Source organism: Oncorhynchus nerka, linkage group LG28, assembly GCF_034236695.1.
Source record: "Oncorhynchus nerka isolate Pitt River linkage group LG28, Oner_Uvic_2.0, whole genome shotgun sequence".
In the NCBI taxonomy this organism is placed as follows: Eukaryota; Metazoa; Chordata; class Actinopteri; order Salmoniformes; family Salmonidae; genus Oncorhynchus; species Oncorhynchus nerka.
Genome location: NC_088423.1, coordinates 22,061,878 through 22,079,653, shown reverse-complemented (window position 1 = coordinate 22,079,653; position 17,776 = coordinate 22,061,878). Strand labels below are relative to the sequence as shown.

At 43.5% G+C, this 17,776-nt stretch overlaps 1 protein-coding gene across 1 annotated transcript in view; it reads right to left on the bottom strand.

Annotated features, from left to right (window-relative positions):
- abca5 (ATP-binding cassette, sub-family A (ABC1), member 5) overlaps positions 1 to 17,776 on the bottom strand; it is an 88,701-nt gene that overhangs the window by 45,184 nt on the left and 25,741 nt on the right. The window contains exons 5-10 of the mRNA XM_029640128.2: positions 13,104 to 13,201; positions 9,628 to 9,857; positions 8,194 to 8,335; positions 3,407 to 3,595; positions 2,900 to 3,047; positions 2,576 to 2,753 (exon numbers count right to left, since the gene is read on the bottom strand). Coding sequence (XP_029495988.1) covers positions 2,576 to 2,753; positions 2,900 to 3,047; positions 3,407 to 3,595; positions 8,194 to 8,335; positions 9,628 to 9,857; positions 13,104 to 13,201 — 985 coding nt within the window. The remainder of the gene's footprint in view (positions 1 to 2,575; positions 2,754 to 2,899; positions 3,048 to 3,406; positions 3,596 to 8,193; positions 8,336 to 9,627; positions 9,858 to 13,103; positions 13,202 to 17,776) is intronic.

The following is a 17,776-nucleotide window of genomic DNA, read 5'->3' as shown; positions in this document are numbered from 1 at the left end:
CTCTTCTCTGTATCACGGATGCGCTCCGCACTGCTAAAGCTAACTCTCTCCCTCTGCTCTCATCCTTCTAGACCTATCGGCTGCCTTCGATACTGTGAACCATCAGATCCTCCTCTCCACCCTCTCCGAGTTGGGCATCTCCGGCGCGGCCCACGCTTGGATTGCGTCCTACCTGACAGGTCGCTCCTACCAGGTGGCGTGGCGAGAATCCGTCTCCTCACCACGTGCTCTCACCACTGGTGTCCCCCAGGGCTCTGTTCTAGGCCCTCTCCTATTCTCGCTATACACCAAGTCACTTGGCTCTGTCATAACCTCACATGGTCTCTCCTATCATTGCTATGCAGACGACACACAATTAATCTTCTCCTTTCCCCCTCTGATGACCAGGTGGCAAATCGCATCTCTGCATGTCTGGCAGACATATCAGTGTGGATGACGGATCACCACCTCAAGCTGAACCTCGGCAAGACGGAGCTGCTCTTCCTCCCGGGAAGGACTGCCCGTTCCATGATCTCGCCATCACGGTTGACAACTCCACTGTGTCCTCCTCCCAGAGCGCTAAGAACCTTGGCGTGATCCTGGACAACACCCTGTCGTTCTCAACTAACATCAAGGCGGTGGCCCGTTCCTGTAGGTTCATGCTCTACAACATCCGCAGAGTACGACCCTGCCTCACACAGGAAGCGGCGCAGGTCCTAATCCAGGCACTTGTCATCTCCCGTCTGGATTACTGCAACTCGCTGTTGGCTGGGCTCCCTGCCTGTGCCATTAAACCCCTACAACTCATCCAGAACGCCGCAGCCCGTCTGGTGTTCAACCTTCCCAAGTTCTCTCACGTCACCCCGCTCCTCCGCTCTCTCCACTGGCTTCCAGTTGAAGCTCGCATCCGCTACAAGACCATGGTGCTTGCCTACGGAGCTGTGAGGGGAACGGCACCTCAGTACCTCCAGGCTCTGATCAGGCCCTACACCCAAACAAGGGCACTGCGTTCATCCACCTCTGGCCTGCTTGCCTCCCTACCACTGAGGAAGTACAGTTCCCGCTCAGCCCAGTCAAAACTGTTCGCTGCTCTGGCCCCCCAATGGTGGAACAAACTCCCTCACGACGCCAGGACAGCGGAGTCAATCACCACCTTCCGGAGACACCTGAAACCCCACCTCTTTAAGGAATAACTAGGATAGGATAAAGTAATCCTTCTCACCCCCCCTTAAAAGATTTAGATGCACTATTGTAAAGTGGCTGCTCCACTGGATGTCATAAGGTGAATGCACCAATTTGTAAGTCGCTCTGGATAAGAGCGTCTGCTAAATGACTTAAATGTAAATGATACCGGTAAAAGAGTCAATGTGCGGGGGTACCGGTTAGTGGAGGTAATATGTACATGTAGGTAGAGTTAAAGTGACTATGCATAGATTATAAACAGAGTAGCAGCAGCGTAAAAGAGAGGTCTGGGTAGCCATTTGATTAGCAGTTCAGTAGTCTTATGGCTTGGGGTTAGAAGCTGTTAAGAAGCCTTTTGGACCTAGACTTGGCACTCTGGTACCGCTTGCCGTGCGATAGCAGAGAGAACAGTCTATGACTAGGGTGGCTGGAGTCTTTGACAATTTTTAGGGCCTTCCTCTGACACTGCCTGGTGATGTGTCCTGAGCCGTACGCACTACCCTAAGTAGTGCCTTGCGGTCGGAGGCCGAGCAGTTGCCATACCAGGCAGTGATGCAACCAGTCAGGATGCTCTCAATGGTGCAGCTGTAGAACCTTTTGAGGATCTGTGGACCCACGTCAAATCTTTCAGTGTCCTGAGGGGGAATAGGCTTTGTCATCCCCTCTTCACAACTGTCTTAGTGTGTTTGGACCAGGATCGTTTTTTGATGATGTTGACACCAAGAAACTTGAAGCTCTCAACCTGCTCCACTACAGCCCCGTCAATGAGAATGGGGGCGTGGTCGGTCCTCGTTTTCCTGTAGTCCAGAAATCAGCTCCTTTGTCTTGCTCACATTGAGGAGGAGGTTGTTGTCCTGGCACCATCGTTGTCGGTGATCAGGCCTACCACAGTTGTGCTATCGGCAAACTTGATGACGGTATTGGAGTTGTGCCTGGCCATGCAGTCATGAGTGAACAGGGAGTACAGGAGGGGACTGAGCACACACCCGAGGGGCCCCTGTGTTGAGGATCAGCGTGGCGGATGTGTTGTTATCTACCCTTACCACCTGGGGTCGGCCCGTCAGGAAGTCCAGGATCCAGTTGCAGACGGAGGTGTTTAGTCCCAGGGTCAAGGGCTTGTAAGTAAGCATTTCACTTTACACCTGTTGTGTTGGCAAATATAACAAATAACATTTGATTTGATAATATTTAGTATAGTTTTATCTAAAAAACATAACTTTAATGTTTGACCATTTTTGTTCTTATGAAATTCACTGAGGATGGTCAACCCCTTCCTCCTCTGAGGCGCGTCCACTGAACTACACCCATTGGACAGGACGCATCAAGTAACTATGGTGGATGCATAACCAGGCCAGCCCAGTGCAGCTTGGCTTAGATCAGTAGTGTGGAAAGGGTATAAAGGGGAGGCTCTTACCGGATGGCCTCTTTCCCCCTGAATTCCGGAGAGACAGGCTCCACAGACTCATTCACTCCTGTGGCCCCGTTCACCTCCGTCTCGTACACAGAGCTCACCTCGACGTAGCGCTTACTGCGCTTGGACCAATAGGATGGCTTCATGAAGTATACCAGGGAGCGCCGCATGCCAAACTCACCTGCACAAAGGACACAGGAATACGGAAGGCCATTTGAGATAAATTTAAAAAATGTAAATTAAGAACAAACTGTATGAGTAAAGGTTGAATAAAATCAATACTTCCTTGATGTGTTGAGAAGAGAGGAAGAAGAGTCAAAACAGTACCTGGTAGGACCTGGTCCAGGTAGACAGCCAGCAGCAGGTAGAGTATACAGTCCAGGACGAGCATGAGAAGGGGGGCGTAGAGGGGATGGGGGCCGTTGGCCAGGGTAGCGAACACAGCTCCGTCCCCCTGCGCCTCCAGGTACACCACCTAGACTCACAGAGAATAGAACAGAATAGCTTTATACATTTTAAAATGTATGTCAAACAAAAAACAATGATTGCAAAGTTAAACAAACAATACAGCTTTATGCACAAGAATAACTTAATTTCCACAGAACATTTGACAAAAAAACATTTACTTGAACAGATTTGCAGATGCAAAGTTTGGTAACAGAATGATGGTTTGTGTTGTTTGTTCTGTGATTCTGTTACTAAACTTTGCACCATATCACCACAGAAAATGTGCGCTTCTATTGTCCAAGTCCAGGTAGTCGCTCCCTGTTTCGGTCTGTTTAATCCCATTTGGTGCTTAATGAACACGACACGGGCGTTGACTGTGTTGGTTACCTGGGCAATGCCGATGGAGAATGCGCTGGGGGACAGCAGACAAAGAACCCAGACCAGCGGCTGGGGGAAGTCCTTCATCAGGACAGTGAACAGGGACAGGCAGCCGAACACCACAGTCAGCATTGAGCCCACCGTACTGGCAAACTTAGGCTTCTTAAACAGAGGGGTCAGCATGAAGGAGAAGAAGATCTGGGGAAGGATAAAATACAAGAGTTTAAAGAGGTAGTTCACTGAGGTTTGAAAATCGGATGGAACATTCTAACTGCAAAAGTGTTGCTACTGTACTGCTCTCACTTTCTGGAGTACGATTGTGCCATGCGGACTCTTCTCGGACTCTGAAAATGAATCAGACTATGGGGAAATCCCTGATTTAAGTTCAAACATTTTCATTGAACCAGACATTGGAGTCTTCTCAAATGGTAATCAACATGGTTGTTGTCACAGAAGAAGTTGACAGAGTTTTGAAATCAGTGGAATGCCCAGTGAAAGCAGAGTATGCTAGCTAAGGAGATGGAGAAAATTCTGGCTTTTGATAGCAAATATGCAGAGTGAGTCGAAAAGAGAACACACAGAAGGCTGTTGTATAAAACAACTGTCTCTGGATTACAGCTTCAATTTAATGGCAACCATGGCATCCATGACAGAGGGAGAAGCGTTCATCCATGTATACGGGGAATATAGTCTAGCTAGCTACATTTTCAAATACTATACATTTCAAATTTAGTCAGAAAGTCATTTTCATTGCAAGTTAAAGAGTACTGTTAGATAACATTTGCTAGCTAAAGTTAGTTGGCTCGCTAGCTAACATTACATGTATGATCTGTGTAGTAAGATTAAGATTATTAATATTTATTATTATCTCACAACGCCATTTGCATTGCTAGTCATAGCCTAATGTTAGCTAGCTAGCTAACACTGAACCTAGTTAGCTTTAGCTACCTGCAGATTGCATAGTAGCTAGCTATGACAATCAGTTTGTATTGCCAGTAGTTATGGTTGGGATTATTGCCACATTCAAAACAACTGGGAACTCACGAATAAAAACGAGCTCCGACTGGGAAAAAGTTTTTTTTGCGGTCATCCAACTCGGATTTCACTGTATCATTTACACCTTTTGCATGTGAAAAATAAATTTTGATTTTGGTTGATATGTTGTGTTTACCAGAGATGGTAAGGTGAAGAACATGACCTGCCCAAATGCAGAATAGGGTATAGGCCAAGGACTAAATAAAGTGTATTTTTGCTACTACTTTTAGTATTTAAATCTTTGGTTGTTTACAAATTTCTCATAAGTGGAGTTACAAGTTAATAAACTTTCAAAGCATAACTGCAGTGTATGATATACCATTGTCCAGCTCTGAGTCTCTACTTTTATCCAACGCAAAAAACACCATTTCAAATCTTGCTACAAAGCACCGAATCGAGCCAGTCGATGTCACACATACACACACCCACCCACACCAGTGGCGGTCGGTGCCGTATAAGATGAGGAAAGATTATACAGTTGAAGTCAGAAGTTCACATACACCTTAGCCAAATACATTTAAACTCAGTTTTCACAATTCCTGAGATTTAATCCTAGTAAAAAATCCCTGTCTTAGGTCAGTTAGGATCAACACTTTATTTTAAGAATGTGAAATGTCAGAATAATAGTAGAGAGAATGATTTATTTCAGCTTTTATTTCTTGCATCACATTACCAGTGGGTCAGAAGTTTACATACACTCAATTAGTATTTGGTAGCATTGCCTTGAAATTGTTTAACTTGGGTCAAACGCTTCTTGTAGCCTTCCACAAGCTTCCCACAATAAGTTGGGTGAATTTTGGCCATTCCAGAGCTGGTATAACTGAGTCAGGTTTGTAGGCCTCCTTGCTCATCACACACACTATTTCAGTTCTGCCCACAAATGTTCTATGGGATTGAGGTCAGGGCTTTGTGATGGCCACTCCAATACCTTGACTTTGTTGTCCTTAAGCCATTTTGCCACAACTTTGGAAGTATGCTTGGGGTCATTGTCCATTTGGAAGACCCATTTGCGCCCAAGCTTTAACTTCCTGACTGATGTCTTGAGATTTTGCTTCAATATATCCCCATAATTTTCCTTCCTCACGATGCCATCTATTTTGTGAAGTGCACCAGTCCCTCCTGCAGCAAAGCACCCCCACAGCATGATGCTGCCACCCCTTGCTTCACGGTTGCAAGCCTCCCTATTTTTTCCTCCAAACATAACGATGGTCATTATGGCCAAACAGTTCTATTTTTGTTTCATCAGATCAGAGGACATTTCTCCAAAAAGTACCATCTTTGTCCCCATGTGCAATTGCAAACCGTAGTCTGGCTTTTTTATGGCGGGTTTTGGAGCAGCGGCTTCTTCCTGGCTGAGCAGCCTTTCAGGTTATGTCGATATAGGACTCGTTTTACTGTGGATATAGATACTTTTTTACCCGTTTCTTCTAGCATCTTCACAAGGTCATGTGCTGTTGTTCTGGGATTGATTTGCACTTTTCGCACCAAAGTACGTTTACCTCTAGGAGACAGAACGTGTCTCCTTCCTGAGCGGTATGACGGCTGCATGGTCCCATAGTGTTTATACTTGCGTACTATTGTTTGTGTAGATGAACATGGTACCTTCAGGCGTTTGGACATTGCTCCCAAGGATGAACCAGACTACATTTTTTCCCCGTGAGGTCTTGGCTGATTTCTTTAGATTTTCCCATGATGTCAAGCAAAGAGGCACTGAGTTTGAAGGTAGGCCTTGAAATACATCCACAGGTACACCTCCAATTGACTAAAATTATGTAAATTAGCCCATCAGAAGCTTCTAAAGACATGACATCATTTTCTGGAATTTTCCAAGCCGTTTAAAGGCAGTCAACTTAGTGTATGTAAACTTCTGACCCAATGGAATTGTGATGCAGTGAATTATAAGTGAAACAATTAGTCTGTAAACAATTGTTGGAAAAATGACTTGTGTCATGCACAAAGTAGATGTCCTAACCGACTTGCCAAAACTATAGTTGGTTAACAAGAAATGTGTGGAGTGGTTGAAATACGAATTTAATGACTCCAACCTAAGTGTACGTAAACTTTTGACTTCAACTATATATATTTTCTCATGAACATGGCCTTATATCTATTACAGCATATTGGATGACTGTCATTCATATTCCATTCACTAAGTTAAATGTAAATCAAATCAAATTGTATTGGTTACATACATATATTTAGCAGATGTTATTGCGAGTGTAGAGAAATGTTTGTTCATTGCTCCAACAGTGCAGTAATATATAACAATTCACAACAATACACACAAATCTCAAAGTAAAATAATGGAATGAAGAAATATAAATATTAGGATGAGCAATGCTGTAGTGGAATTGACAAAAATACAGTATATACAAAGTGGGGAGAACAAGTATTTGATACACTGCCGATTTTGCAGGTTTTCCTACTTACAAAGCATGTAGAGGTCTATAATTTTTTATCATTGGTACACTTCAACTGTGAGAGACAGAATCTAAAACAAAAATCCAGAAAATCACATTGTATGATTTTAAAGTAATTAATTTGCATTTTATTGCATGACATAAGTATTTGATACATCAGAAAAGCAGAACTTAATATTTGGTACAAAAACCTTTGTTTGCAATTACAGAGATCATATGTTTCCTGTAGTTCTTGACCAGGTTTGCACACACTGCAGCAGGGATTTTGGCCCACTCCTCCATACAGACCTTCTCCAGATCCTTCAGGTTTCGGGGCTGTTGCTGGGCAATACGGACTTTCAGCTCCCTCCAAAGATTGTATATTGGGTTCAGTCTGGAGACTGGCTAGGCCACTCCAGGGCCTTGAGATGCTTCTTACGGAGCCACTCCTTAGTTGCCCTGGCTGTGTGTTTCGGGTCGTTGTCATGCTGGAAGACCCAGCCACGACCCATCTTCAATGCTCTTACTGAGAGAAGGAGGTTGTTGGCCAAGATCTCGTGATACATGGCCCCATCCATCCTCCCCTCAATACGGTGCAGTTGTCCTGTCCCCTTGGCAGAAAAGCATCCCCAAAGAATGAGGTTTCTACCTCCATGCTTCACGGTTGGGATGGTGTTCTTGGGGTTGCACTCATCCTTCTTCTTCCTCCAAACACGGCGAGTTGAGTTTAGACCAAAAAGCTCTATTTTTGTCTCATGAGACCACGACCTTCGCCCATTCCTCCTCTGGATCATCCAGATGGTCATTGGCAAACTTCAGACGGGCCTGGACATACGCTGGCTTGAGCAGGGGGACCTTGGGTGCGCTGCAGGATTTTAATCCATGACGGCATAGTGTGTTACTAATGGTTTTCTTTGAGACTGCAGCGCACGCAAGGAAAACATTTCCACTGGTCTACTGTCCATTGCTCGTGTATAGAGGTCCTGGAAGGCAGGAAGCTTGGCCCCAGTGATGTACTGGGCCGTATGCACTACCCTCTGTCGTGCCTTGCGGTCGGAGGACGAGCAGTTCCCATACCAGGCAGTGATGCAATAAATATATTTGGATTTGTTTAACACTTTTTTGGTTACTACATGATTACATGTGTGTTATTTGATGTCTTTACTATAATTCTACAATGTAGAAAATAGTAAAAATAAAGAAAACCCTGAAATGAGTAGGTGTCCAAACTTTTGACTGGTACTGTATGTTATCTTTTAGAACAGTCTGAACTTCAACTCTGTTCTTCTGTTTCAGGGATTTAATTGAACACACAGTAAATGGCATGTCATGAACGAACCAGGGCTCATTAGAGGTACTCACAGAGGAGATGCCGTAGAGGAAGATGAGGAGGAAGATGACGATGAAGTCACTGTTGGGGAAGAGAGCTGTATAGGTAGCGATGATGGACATGAGGATGGACATGGTGGTGACCAGAGCTGCATACAGCAGGCCCCACGATAGCCTGTTGAAACATCAACACACACACACACACACACCTTTGTAGAGAAAAAAAAAGCAGATATCATAACATAAATTACCGTAATTTCCGGACTATAAGCCGCTACTTTATTCCCACGCTTTGAACCTCGCGGTTTATACAATGACGCGGCTAATTTATGGATTTTTCCCGCTTTCACAAGATTCATGCCGCCAAAAAACTGAGCACCGTCACATAATGTGACGTAAATCGAGCGCGCTCAAACTTCCCATCATTCTGATTACGGTAGTAATTTTGTCACCCTCATCATGGCAAAGACACGGAGAAATGCATATGATGCAGCTTTCAAGTTGAAGGCGATCGATCTGGCTGTTGGAAAAGGAAATAGAGCTGCTGCACGGGAGCTTGGCCTTAATGAGTCGATGATAAGACGTTGGAAACAGCAGCGTGAGGAACTGACTCAGTGCAAAAAGACAAGAAAAGCTTTCAGAGGGAAGAAAAGCAGATGGCCCAAAGTATTTGCAGCCACTCGACATCAGTGTAAATCGTGCATTTAAGGTGGCGCTCCTTGTTCAGTGGGAGGCTTGGATGACAAGTGGGGAGAAATCCTTCACTAAAACGGGCTGCATGCGAAGAGCAACTTATGGTCAAGTCTGCCAGTGGGTCCTGACAGCGTGGAGCATTGTCAAAAAATCCACTATCATCAACGGGTTTCGAAAGGCTGGACTGCTGCGTGTTGAAGGGGCAGCATGACTTCAGTGGTTTCAGTGCACAGGAGGAGGAAGATAGTGACCAAGTTAATTTGTTTCAATGTACCGGTAGGCACCTGCTGCTTATAAACATGTGCAGCTTATTTATGTACAAAATACATATTTTTTAATAATTCAGTAGGTGCGGTTTATATTCAGGTGCGCTTAATAGTCCAGCAATTACGGTATGTAAAAATCCTCCCCTCAGACTCTTATTTTTTTATTTTATTTTACCTTTATTTAACTAGGCAAGTCAGTTAAGAACAAATTCTTATTTTCAATGACGGCCTAGGAACAGTGGGTTAACTGCCTTGTTCAGGGGCAGAACGACAGATTTTTACCTTGTCAGCTCTGGGATTCGATCTTGCAACCTTTCGGTTACGCTCTAACCACTAGGCTACCTGCCGCCCTTACTAGGCTACCTGCCGCCCTTCTTTAACAACCTAGCTTTGCACATGGTACGCCAGCCTCCATCATTGAGTCAGTTAACTGTTGGAGGTTCTTTATGGCAATATAGTATAAATGTATACAGCAGTTACTTTAACAAACACAAATCATCCTACTGACCAGAAGGCAGAGTCGTAGAGGCCCATCATGGTCATGGTGTCTTTGAGCCTGTGTTCCTTCTCTGCTGCCACGTTGACGATGAGGAAGGTGATGAAGGGTGTGAAAGCCAGTACCAGGTAGATGGAGATGAGAGCGTGGGGAAACTTTTGGACCTCCACTGACCCTGGCTGGCCCATCATCACCACACGCAGGTGGTCCATCTCACTCCATACTGACCGCTTGGTCTGCATCTGAACACAGGACATAGGCAGGGATCAAGCATTAATATACACTGAACAAAAATATTAACGCAACATGTAAAGTGTTGGTCCCATGTTTCATGAGCTGAAATAAGATATCCCAAAAATTCCATACACACAATAAAAGGCCACTAACATTTGCAGTTTTGTCACACAACGCAATTCCACAGATGTCTCAAGTCGAGGGAGCATGCAATTGGCATGCTGACTGCAGGAATGTCCACCAGAGCTGTTGCCAGAGAGTTGAATGTTAATTTCTCTACCATAAACCGCCTCCAACGTCATTTTAGAGAATTTGGCAGTATATTCACCTACAGTGGGGCAAAAAAGTATTTAGTCAGCCACCAATTGTGCAAGTTCTCCCACTTAAAAAGATGAGGCCTGTAATTTTCATCATAGGTACACTTCAACTATGACAGACAAAATGAGAAAAAAAAATCCAGAAAATCACATTGTAGGATTTTTTTATGAATTTATTTGCAAATTATGGTGGAAAATAAGTATTTGCTTCTTACGAAGCCACTCCTTCGTTGCCCGGGCGGTGTGTTTGGGATCATTGTCATGCTGAAAGACCCAGCCACCTTTCATCTTCAATGCCCTTGCTGATGGAAGGAGGGTTTCACTCAAAATCTCACGATACATGGCCCCATTCATTATTCCTTTACACGGATCAGTTGTCCTGGTCCCTTTGCAGAAAAACAGCCCCAAAGCATGATGTTTCCACCCCCATGCTTCACAGTAGGTATGGTGTCCTTTGGATGCAACTCAGCATTCTTTGTCCTCCAAACACGACGAGTTGAGGTTTTACCAAAAAGTTATATTTTGGTTTCATCTGACCATATGACATTCTCCCAATCTTCTTCTGGATCATCCAAATGCTCTCTAGCAAACTTCAGACGGGCCTGGACATGTACTGGCTTAAGCAGGGGGACACACCTGGCACTGCAGGATTTGAGTCCCTGGCAGCGTAGTGTGTTACTGATGGTAGGCTTTGTTACTTTGGTCCCAGCTCTCTGCAGGTCATTCACTAGGTCCCCCCGTGTGGTTCTGGGATTTTCGCTCACCGTTCTTGTGATCATTTTGACCCCACGGGGGTGAGATCTTGCGTGGAGCCCCAGATCGAGGGAGATTATCAGTGATCTTGTATGTCTTCCATTTCCTAATAATTGCTCCCACAGTTGATTTCCTCAAACCAAGCTGCTTACCTATTGCAGATTCAGTCTTCCCAGCCTGGTGCAGGTCTACAATTTTGTTTCTGGTGTCCTTTGACAGCTCTTTGGTCTTGGCCATAGTGGAGTTTGGAGTGTGACTGTTTGAGGTTGTGGACAGGTGTCTTTTATACTGATAACAATTTCAAACAGGTGCCATTAGTACAGGTAACGAGTGGAGGACAGAGGAGCCTCATAAAGAAGAAGTTACAGGTCACAATTTGCAAATAAATTCATAAAAAATCCTACAATGTGATTTTCTGGAATTTTTTGTCTCATTTTGTCTGTCATAGTTGAAGTGTACCTATGATGAAAATTACAGGTCTCTCATCTTTTTAAGTAGGAGAACTTGCACAATTGGTGGCTGACTAAATATTTTTTTGTATATCCTACCAACGGGTCATTAAAAACTGTAATATCTTATGTTTCACAGAACCGTGGCTGAACGACGACATTAAGAACAAACAGCTGGCGGGTTATACACTCCATCGGCAGGACAGAAGAGCAGCCTCTGGTAAGAAACAGGGCGAGGGCCAATGCATATTTCTAAACAATAGCTGGTGCTCGATATCTCAGGAAGTCTCAAGGTTTTGCTCGCCTGAGGTAGAGTATCTCATGGTAAGCTGTAGACCACACTATCTACCTAGAGAGTTTATCTGTATTATTCGTAGCTGTCTACATACCACCACAGACCGAGACTGGCACAAAAACCTCACTCAATGAGCTGTATTCCTCCATAAGCAAACAGGAAAACGCTAATCCAGGAGGTGGCGCTCATTAATTAATGCAAGAAACCTTCAATCAGTTTTACCTAATTTCTATAAGCATGTTAAATGTACAACCAGAGGGAGAAAAAATTCTAGACCACCTTTACTCCACACACAGACACGTACAAAGCTCTCCCTCGCCCTCCATTTGGCAAATCCTCCTGATTCCTGGATGCCACCCATTCTGTAAAATACGTAACGGTTCCGTATTTCACAGAAAGAATAAACGTTTTGTTTTCGAAATGATAGTTTCCGGATTCGACCATATTAATGACCTAAGGCTTGTTATTTCTGTGTCTATTATATTACAATTAAGTCAATGATTTGATATAGCAGTCTGACTGAGCGGTGGTAGGCAGCAGCAGGCTTGTAAATATTCATTCAAACAGCACTTTACTGCGTTTGCCAGCAGCTCTTCGCAATGATTGAAGCACAGCGCTGTTTATGACTTTAAGCCTATCAACTCCCGAGATTAGGCTGGCAATACTATAGTGCCTATAAGAACATCCAATAGTCAAAGGTATATGAAATACAAATGGTATAGAGAGAAATAGTCCTATAGTTCCTATAATAACTACAACCTAAAACTTCTTAACTGGGAATATTGAAGACTCATGTTAAAACCACCAGCTCTCATATGTTCTTATGCTCTGAGCAAGGAACTTAAACGTGAGCTTTTTTACATGGCACATATTGCACTTTTACTTTAAACCAAATAGAACATGTCATTATTTATTTGAGACTAAATGTATTTTTATTTATGTATTAAGTTCAAATAAGTGTTCATTCAGTATTGTTGTAATTGTCATTATTACAAATGTATATATAAAAATTGGCCAATTAATTAGCATCAGCTTTTTTTGGATCTCCAATAATTGATATCGGAGTTGAAAAATCATAATCGGTCGACCTCTATCCTGAACAGCTCATCAAATGGCTACCCATACTATTTGCATTGCCCCCCTCACGCTGCTGCTACTCTCTGTTAATATCTATGTATAGCCACTTTAATAACTCTAACTACGTGTACATAATTACCTAGACACCGGTGCCCCCCGCACATTGACCCTGTACAGGTATATATCCCCGCTATCGTTATTTACTGCTGCACTTTAATTATTTGTTATTCTTATCTCATACGTTTTTAAAGGTATTTTCTTAAAACTGCATTGTTGGTTAATGGCTTATAAGTAAGCATTTCACTGTAAGGTCTACTACACCTGTTGTATTCGGCACATGTGACAAATAACATTTGATCTCACCTGTATGATGGCGGCGTCGATGAGAGTCTGGAGGCGGATGAAGCCAGAGTACCAGTAATTAGCTGCTCTGCAGTTCACTGAGCTGGCTAAACAGTTGGCTGAGGGAGGGAGGAACAAACAAAGACAGACAGACAGACACACTCCGTTAATGCCTTCATAACTCACATCTGTACATGGACTAGTAACCAATCCTTTGAATAATCTTGGAATTTAAAATCATCTAGCAGTATGCAAACAATATATCTCCAAGCGGAAGGCTATCTATTGTATTGGGGATGTTCTGCATGTACAAAGAGGGTAGGGTCAAACTTTGTCTCTCTCACTAATGGACATTAGGAAGGTATAGGCTCAACTCTCGCTCACAATTAAAAAAATACATTTTTTCACCTTTGTTTTACCAGGTAGGCAAGTTGAAAACATGTTCTCATTTACAATTGCGACCTGGCCAAGATAAAGCAAAGCAGTTTGACACATACAACAACACAGAGTTACACATGGAGTAAACATACAGTCAATAATACAGTAGAAAAATATGTCTATATACAATGTGAGCAAATGAGGTGAGATAAGGGAGGTAAAGGCAAAAAAAGGCCATGGTGGCGAAGTAAATACAATATAGCAAGTAAAACACTGGAATGGTAGATTTGCAGTGGAAGAATGTGCAAGATAGAGGTAGAAAAAATGGGGTGCAAAGGAGCAAAATAAATAAATAAATTTATACCGTAGGGGGAGAGGTAGTTGTTTGGGCTAAATTATAGATGGGCTATGTACAGGTGCAGTAATCTTTGAGTCGAGGATCGGTAGGATGGTCAGTTTTACAAGGGTATGTTTGGCAGCATGAGTGAAGGATGCTTTGTTGCGAAATAGGAAGCCAATTCTAGATTTAACTTTGGATTGGAGATGTTTGATGTGAGTCTGGAAGGAGAGCTTACAGTCTAACCAGACACCTAGGTATTTGTAGTTGTCCACATATTATAAGTCAGAACCTTCCAGAGTAGTGATGTTGGACAGGCGGGAAGGTGCAGGCAGCGATCGGTTGAAGAGCATGCATTTAGTTTTACTTGTATTTAAGAGCAATTGGAGGCCACGGAAGGAGAGTTGTATGGCATTGAAGCTCATCTGGAGGGTTGTTAACACAGTGTCCAAAGAAGGGCCAGAAGTATACAGAATGGTGTTGTCTGCGTAGAGGTGGATCAGAGACTCACCAGCAGCAAGAGCGACATCATTGATGTATACAGAGAAGAGAGTCGGTCCAAGAATTGAACCCTGTGGCATCCCCATAGATACTGCCAGAGGCCCGGACAACAGGCCCTCCGATTTGACACACTGAACTCTGTCAGAGAAGTAGTTGGTGAACCAGGCGAGGTAATCATTTGACAAACCAAGGCTATCGAGTCTGCCGATGAGGATGTGGTGATTGACAGAGTCGAAAGCCTTGGCCAGGTCAATGAATACGGCTGCACAGTATTGTTTCTTATCGATGGCAGTAAAGATATCGTTTAGGACCTTGAGCATGGATGAGGTGCACCCATGACCAGCTCTGAAACCAGATTGCATAGCGGAGAAGGTATGGTGGGATTCAGAATGGTCGGTAATCTGTTTGTTGACTTGGCTTTCAAAGACCTTAGAAAGGCAGGGTAGGATAGATATAGGTCTGTAGCAGTTTGGATCAACAGTGTGTCCCCCTTTGAAGAGTGGAATGACCGCAGCTGCTTTCCAATCTTTGGGAATCTCAGACGACACGAAAGAGAGGTTGAACGGGCTAGTAATAGGGGTTGCAACAATTTCGGCAGATAATTTTAGAAATTTGTAGGGGTCCAGATTTTGCAGCTCTTTCAAAACATCAGCTGACTGGATTTGGGAGAAGGAGAAATGGGGAAGGCTTGGGCGAGTTGCAGTGGGGGGTGCAGTGCTGTTGAACGGGGTAGGGGTAGACAGGTGGAAAGCATGGCCAGCCGTAGAAAAATGCTTTTTGAAATTATCTATTATAATGGATTTATCGATGGTGACAGTGTTTCCTATCCTTAGTTCAGTGGGCAGCTGGGAGGAGGTGTTCTTAATCTCCATGGATTTTACAGTGTCCCAGAACCTTTTTGAGTTTGTGTTGAAGGAAGCAAATGTATGCTTGAAAAAGCAAGCCTTGGCTTTTCTAACTGCCTGTGTATATTGGTTTCTAGCTTCCCTGAAAAGTTGCATATCACGGGGGCTGTTCGATGCTAATGCAGAACGCCATGGGATGTTTTTGTGTTGGTTCTGGGCAGTCAGGTCTGGAGAGAACCAAGGGCTATATCTGTTCTTGGATCTACATTTCTTGAATGGGGCATGCTTATTTAAGATGGTGAGGAAGGCATTTAAAAATAAATAACCAGGCATCCTCTACTGACGGGGTGAGATCAATATCCTTCCAGGATACCCCGGCCAGGTCGATTAGAAAGGCCTGCTCGCTGAAGTGTTTCAGGGAGCGTTTGACAGTGATGAGTGGAGGTCGTTTGACCGCTGACCCATTTCGGATGCAGGCAATGAGGCAGTGATCACTGAGATCTTAGTTGAAAACAGCAGAGGTGTATTTGGAGGGCAAGTTGGTTAGGATGATGTCTATGAGGGTGCCCGTGTTTACGGCTTTGGGGTGGTACCTGGTAGGTTCATTGATAATTTGTGTGAGATTGAGGGCATCAAGCTTAGATTGTAGGATGGCTGGGGTGTTAAGCATGTTCCAGTTTAGGTCGCCTAGCAGCATGAGCTCTGAAGATAGATGGGGGGCAATCAGTTCAAATATGGTGTCCAGAGCACAGTTGGGGGCAGAGGGTGGTCTATAGCAGGCGGCAACGGTGAGAGACTTGTTTTTAGAGAGGTGGATTTTTAAAAGTAGAAGTTCAAATTGTTTGGGTACAGACCTGGATAGTAGACAGAACTCTGCAGGCTATCTTTGCAGTAGATTGCAACACCGCCCCCTTTGGGCAATCTATCTTGCCTGAAAATGTTGTAGTTAGGGATGGAGATTTCAGAATTTTTGGTGGTCTTCCTAAGCCAGCATTCAGACACGGCTAGAACATCCGGGTTGGCAGAGTGTGCCAAAGCAGTGAATAAAACAAACTTAGGGAGGAGGCTTCTAATGTTAACATGCATGAAACCAAGGCTATTACGGTTACAGAAGTCCTCAAAAGAGAACGCCTGGGGAATAGGAGTGGAGCTAGGCACTGCAGGGCCTGGATTCACCTCTACATCACCAGAGGAACAGAGGAGGAGTAGGATAAGGGTACGGCTAAAAGCTATGAGAATTGGTTGTCTAGAACGTCCAGAACAGAGAGTAAAAGGAGGTTTCTGGGGGCGATAAAATAGCTTCAAGGTATAATGTAAAGCCAAAGGTATGGTAGGATGTGACTACAGTGGAGGTAAACCTAGGTATTGAGTGATGATGAGAGAGATATTGTCTCTAGAAACATAATTGAAACCAGGTGATGTCATCTCATTTGTAGGGGGTGGAACTGAAAGGTTGGATAAGGTATAATGAGCAGGTCTAAAGGCTCTATAGTGAAATAAGCCAATAAACACTAACCAGAACAGCAATGGACAAGGCATATTGACATTAAGACTAGAGGTCGACCGATTATGATCTTTCAACGCCGATATCGATTATTGGAGGACCAAAAAAGCCGATACCGATTAATCGGACACTTTCTATTTATTTATTTGTAATAATGACAATTACAACAATACTGAATGAACACTTATTTTAACTTAATATAATACATAAATTTAGCCTCAAATAAATAATGAAACATGTTCAATTTGGTTTAAATAATACAAAAAGGTAAAGAAGTAAAAGAAGTAAAAGTGTAATATGTGCCAAGTAAAAAAGCTAACGTTTAAGTTCCTTGCTCAGAATATATGAAAGTTGGTGGTTCCTTTTAACATGAGACTTCAATATTCCAAGGTAAGAGGTTTTAGGTTGAAGTTAATATAGTATTTATAGGACTATTTCTCTCTATACCATTTGTATTTCATATACCTTTGACTATTGGATGTTCTTATAGGCACTATAGTATTGCCAGTGTAACAGTATAGCTCCCGTCCCTCTCCTCGCCCCTACCTGGGCTCGAACCAGGAACACATCGACAACAGCCACCCTCGAAGCAGCGTTACCCATCGCTCCACAAAGCGGCGGCCCTTGCAGAGCAAGGGGAATAACTACTCCAAGTCTCAGAGCAAGTGACGTTTGAAACGCTATTAGCGCACACCCAGCTAACTAGCTAGCCATTTCACATCGGTTACACCAGCCATTAGGCTGATAGGCTTGAAGTCATAAATAGCGCTGTGCTTGCGCATGAAAGTGCTGTTTGAATGAATGCTTACGAGCCTGCTGCTGCCTACCATCGCTCAGTCAGACTGCTCTATCAAATCATAGACTTAGTTATAACACAAAGAATTACGAGCCTTTGGTCATTAATATGGTCGAATCCGGAAACTATCATTTAGAAAACAAAACATTTATTATTTCAGTGAATCTAACGGATGGCATCCCTAAGTCTAAATATTCTTGTTACATTGCACAACCTTCAATGTTATGTCATAATTACATAAAATTCTGGCAAATTAGTTCACAATGAGCCAGGCTGCCCAAACTGTTGCATGTACCCTGAATGAACATTTACATTACATTTAAGTCATTTAGC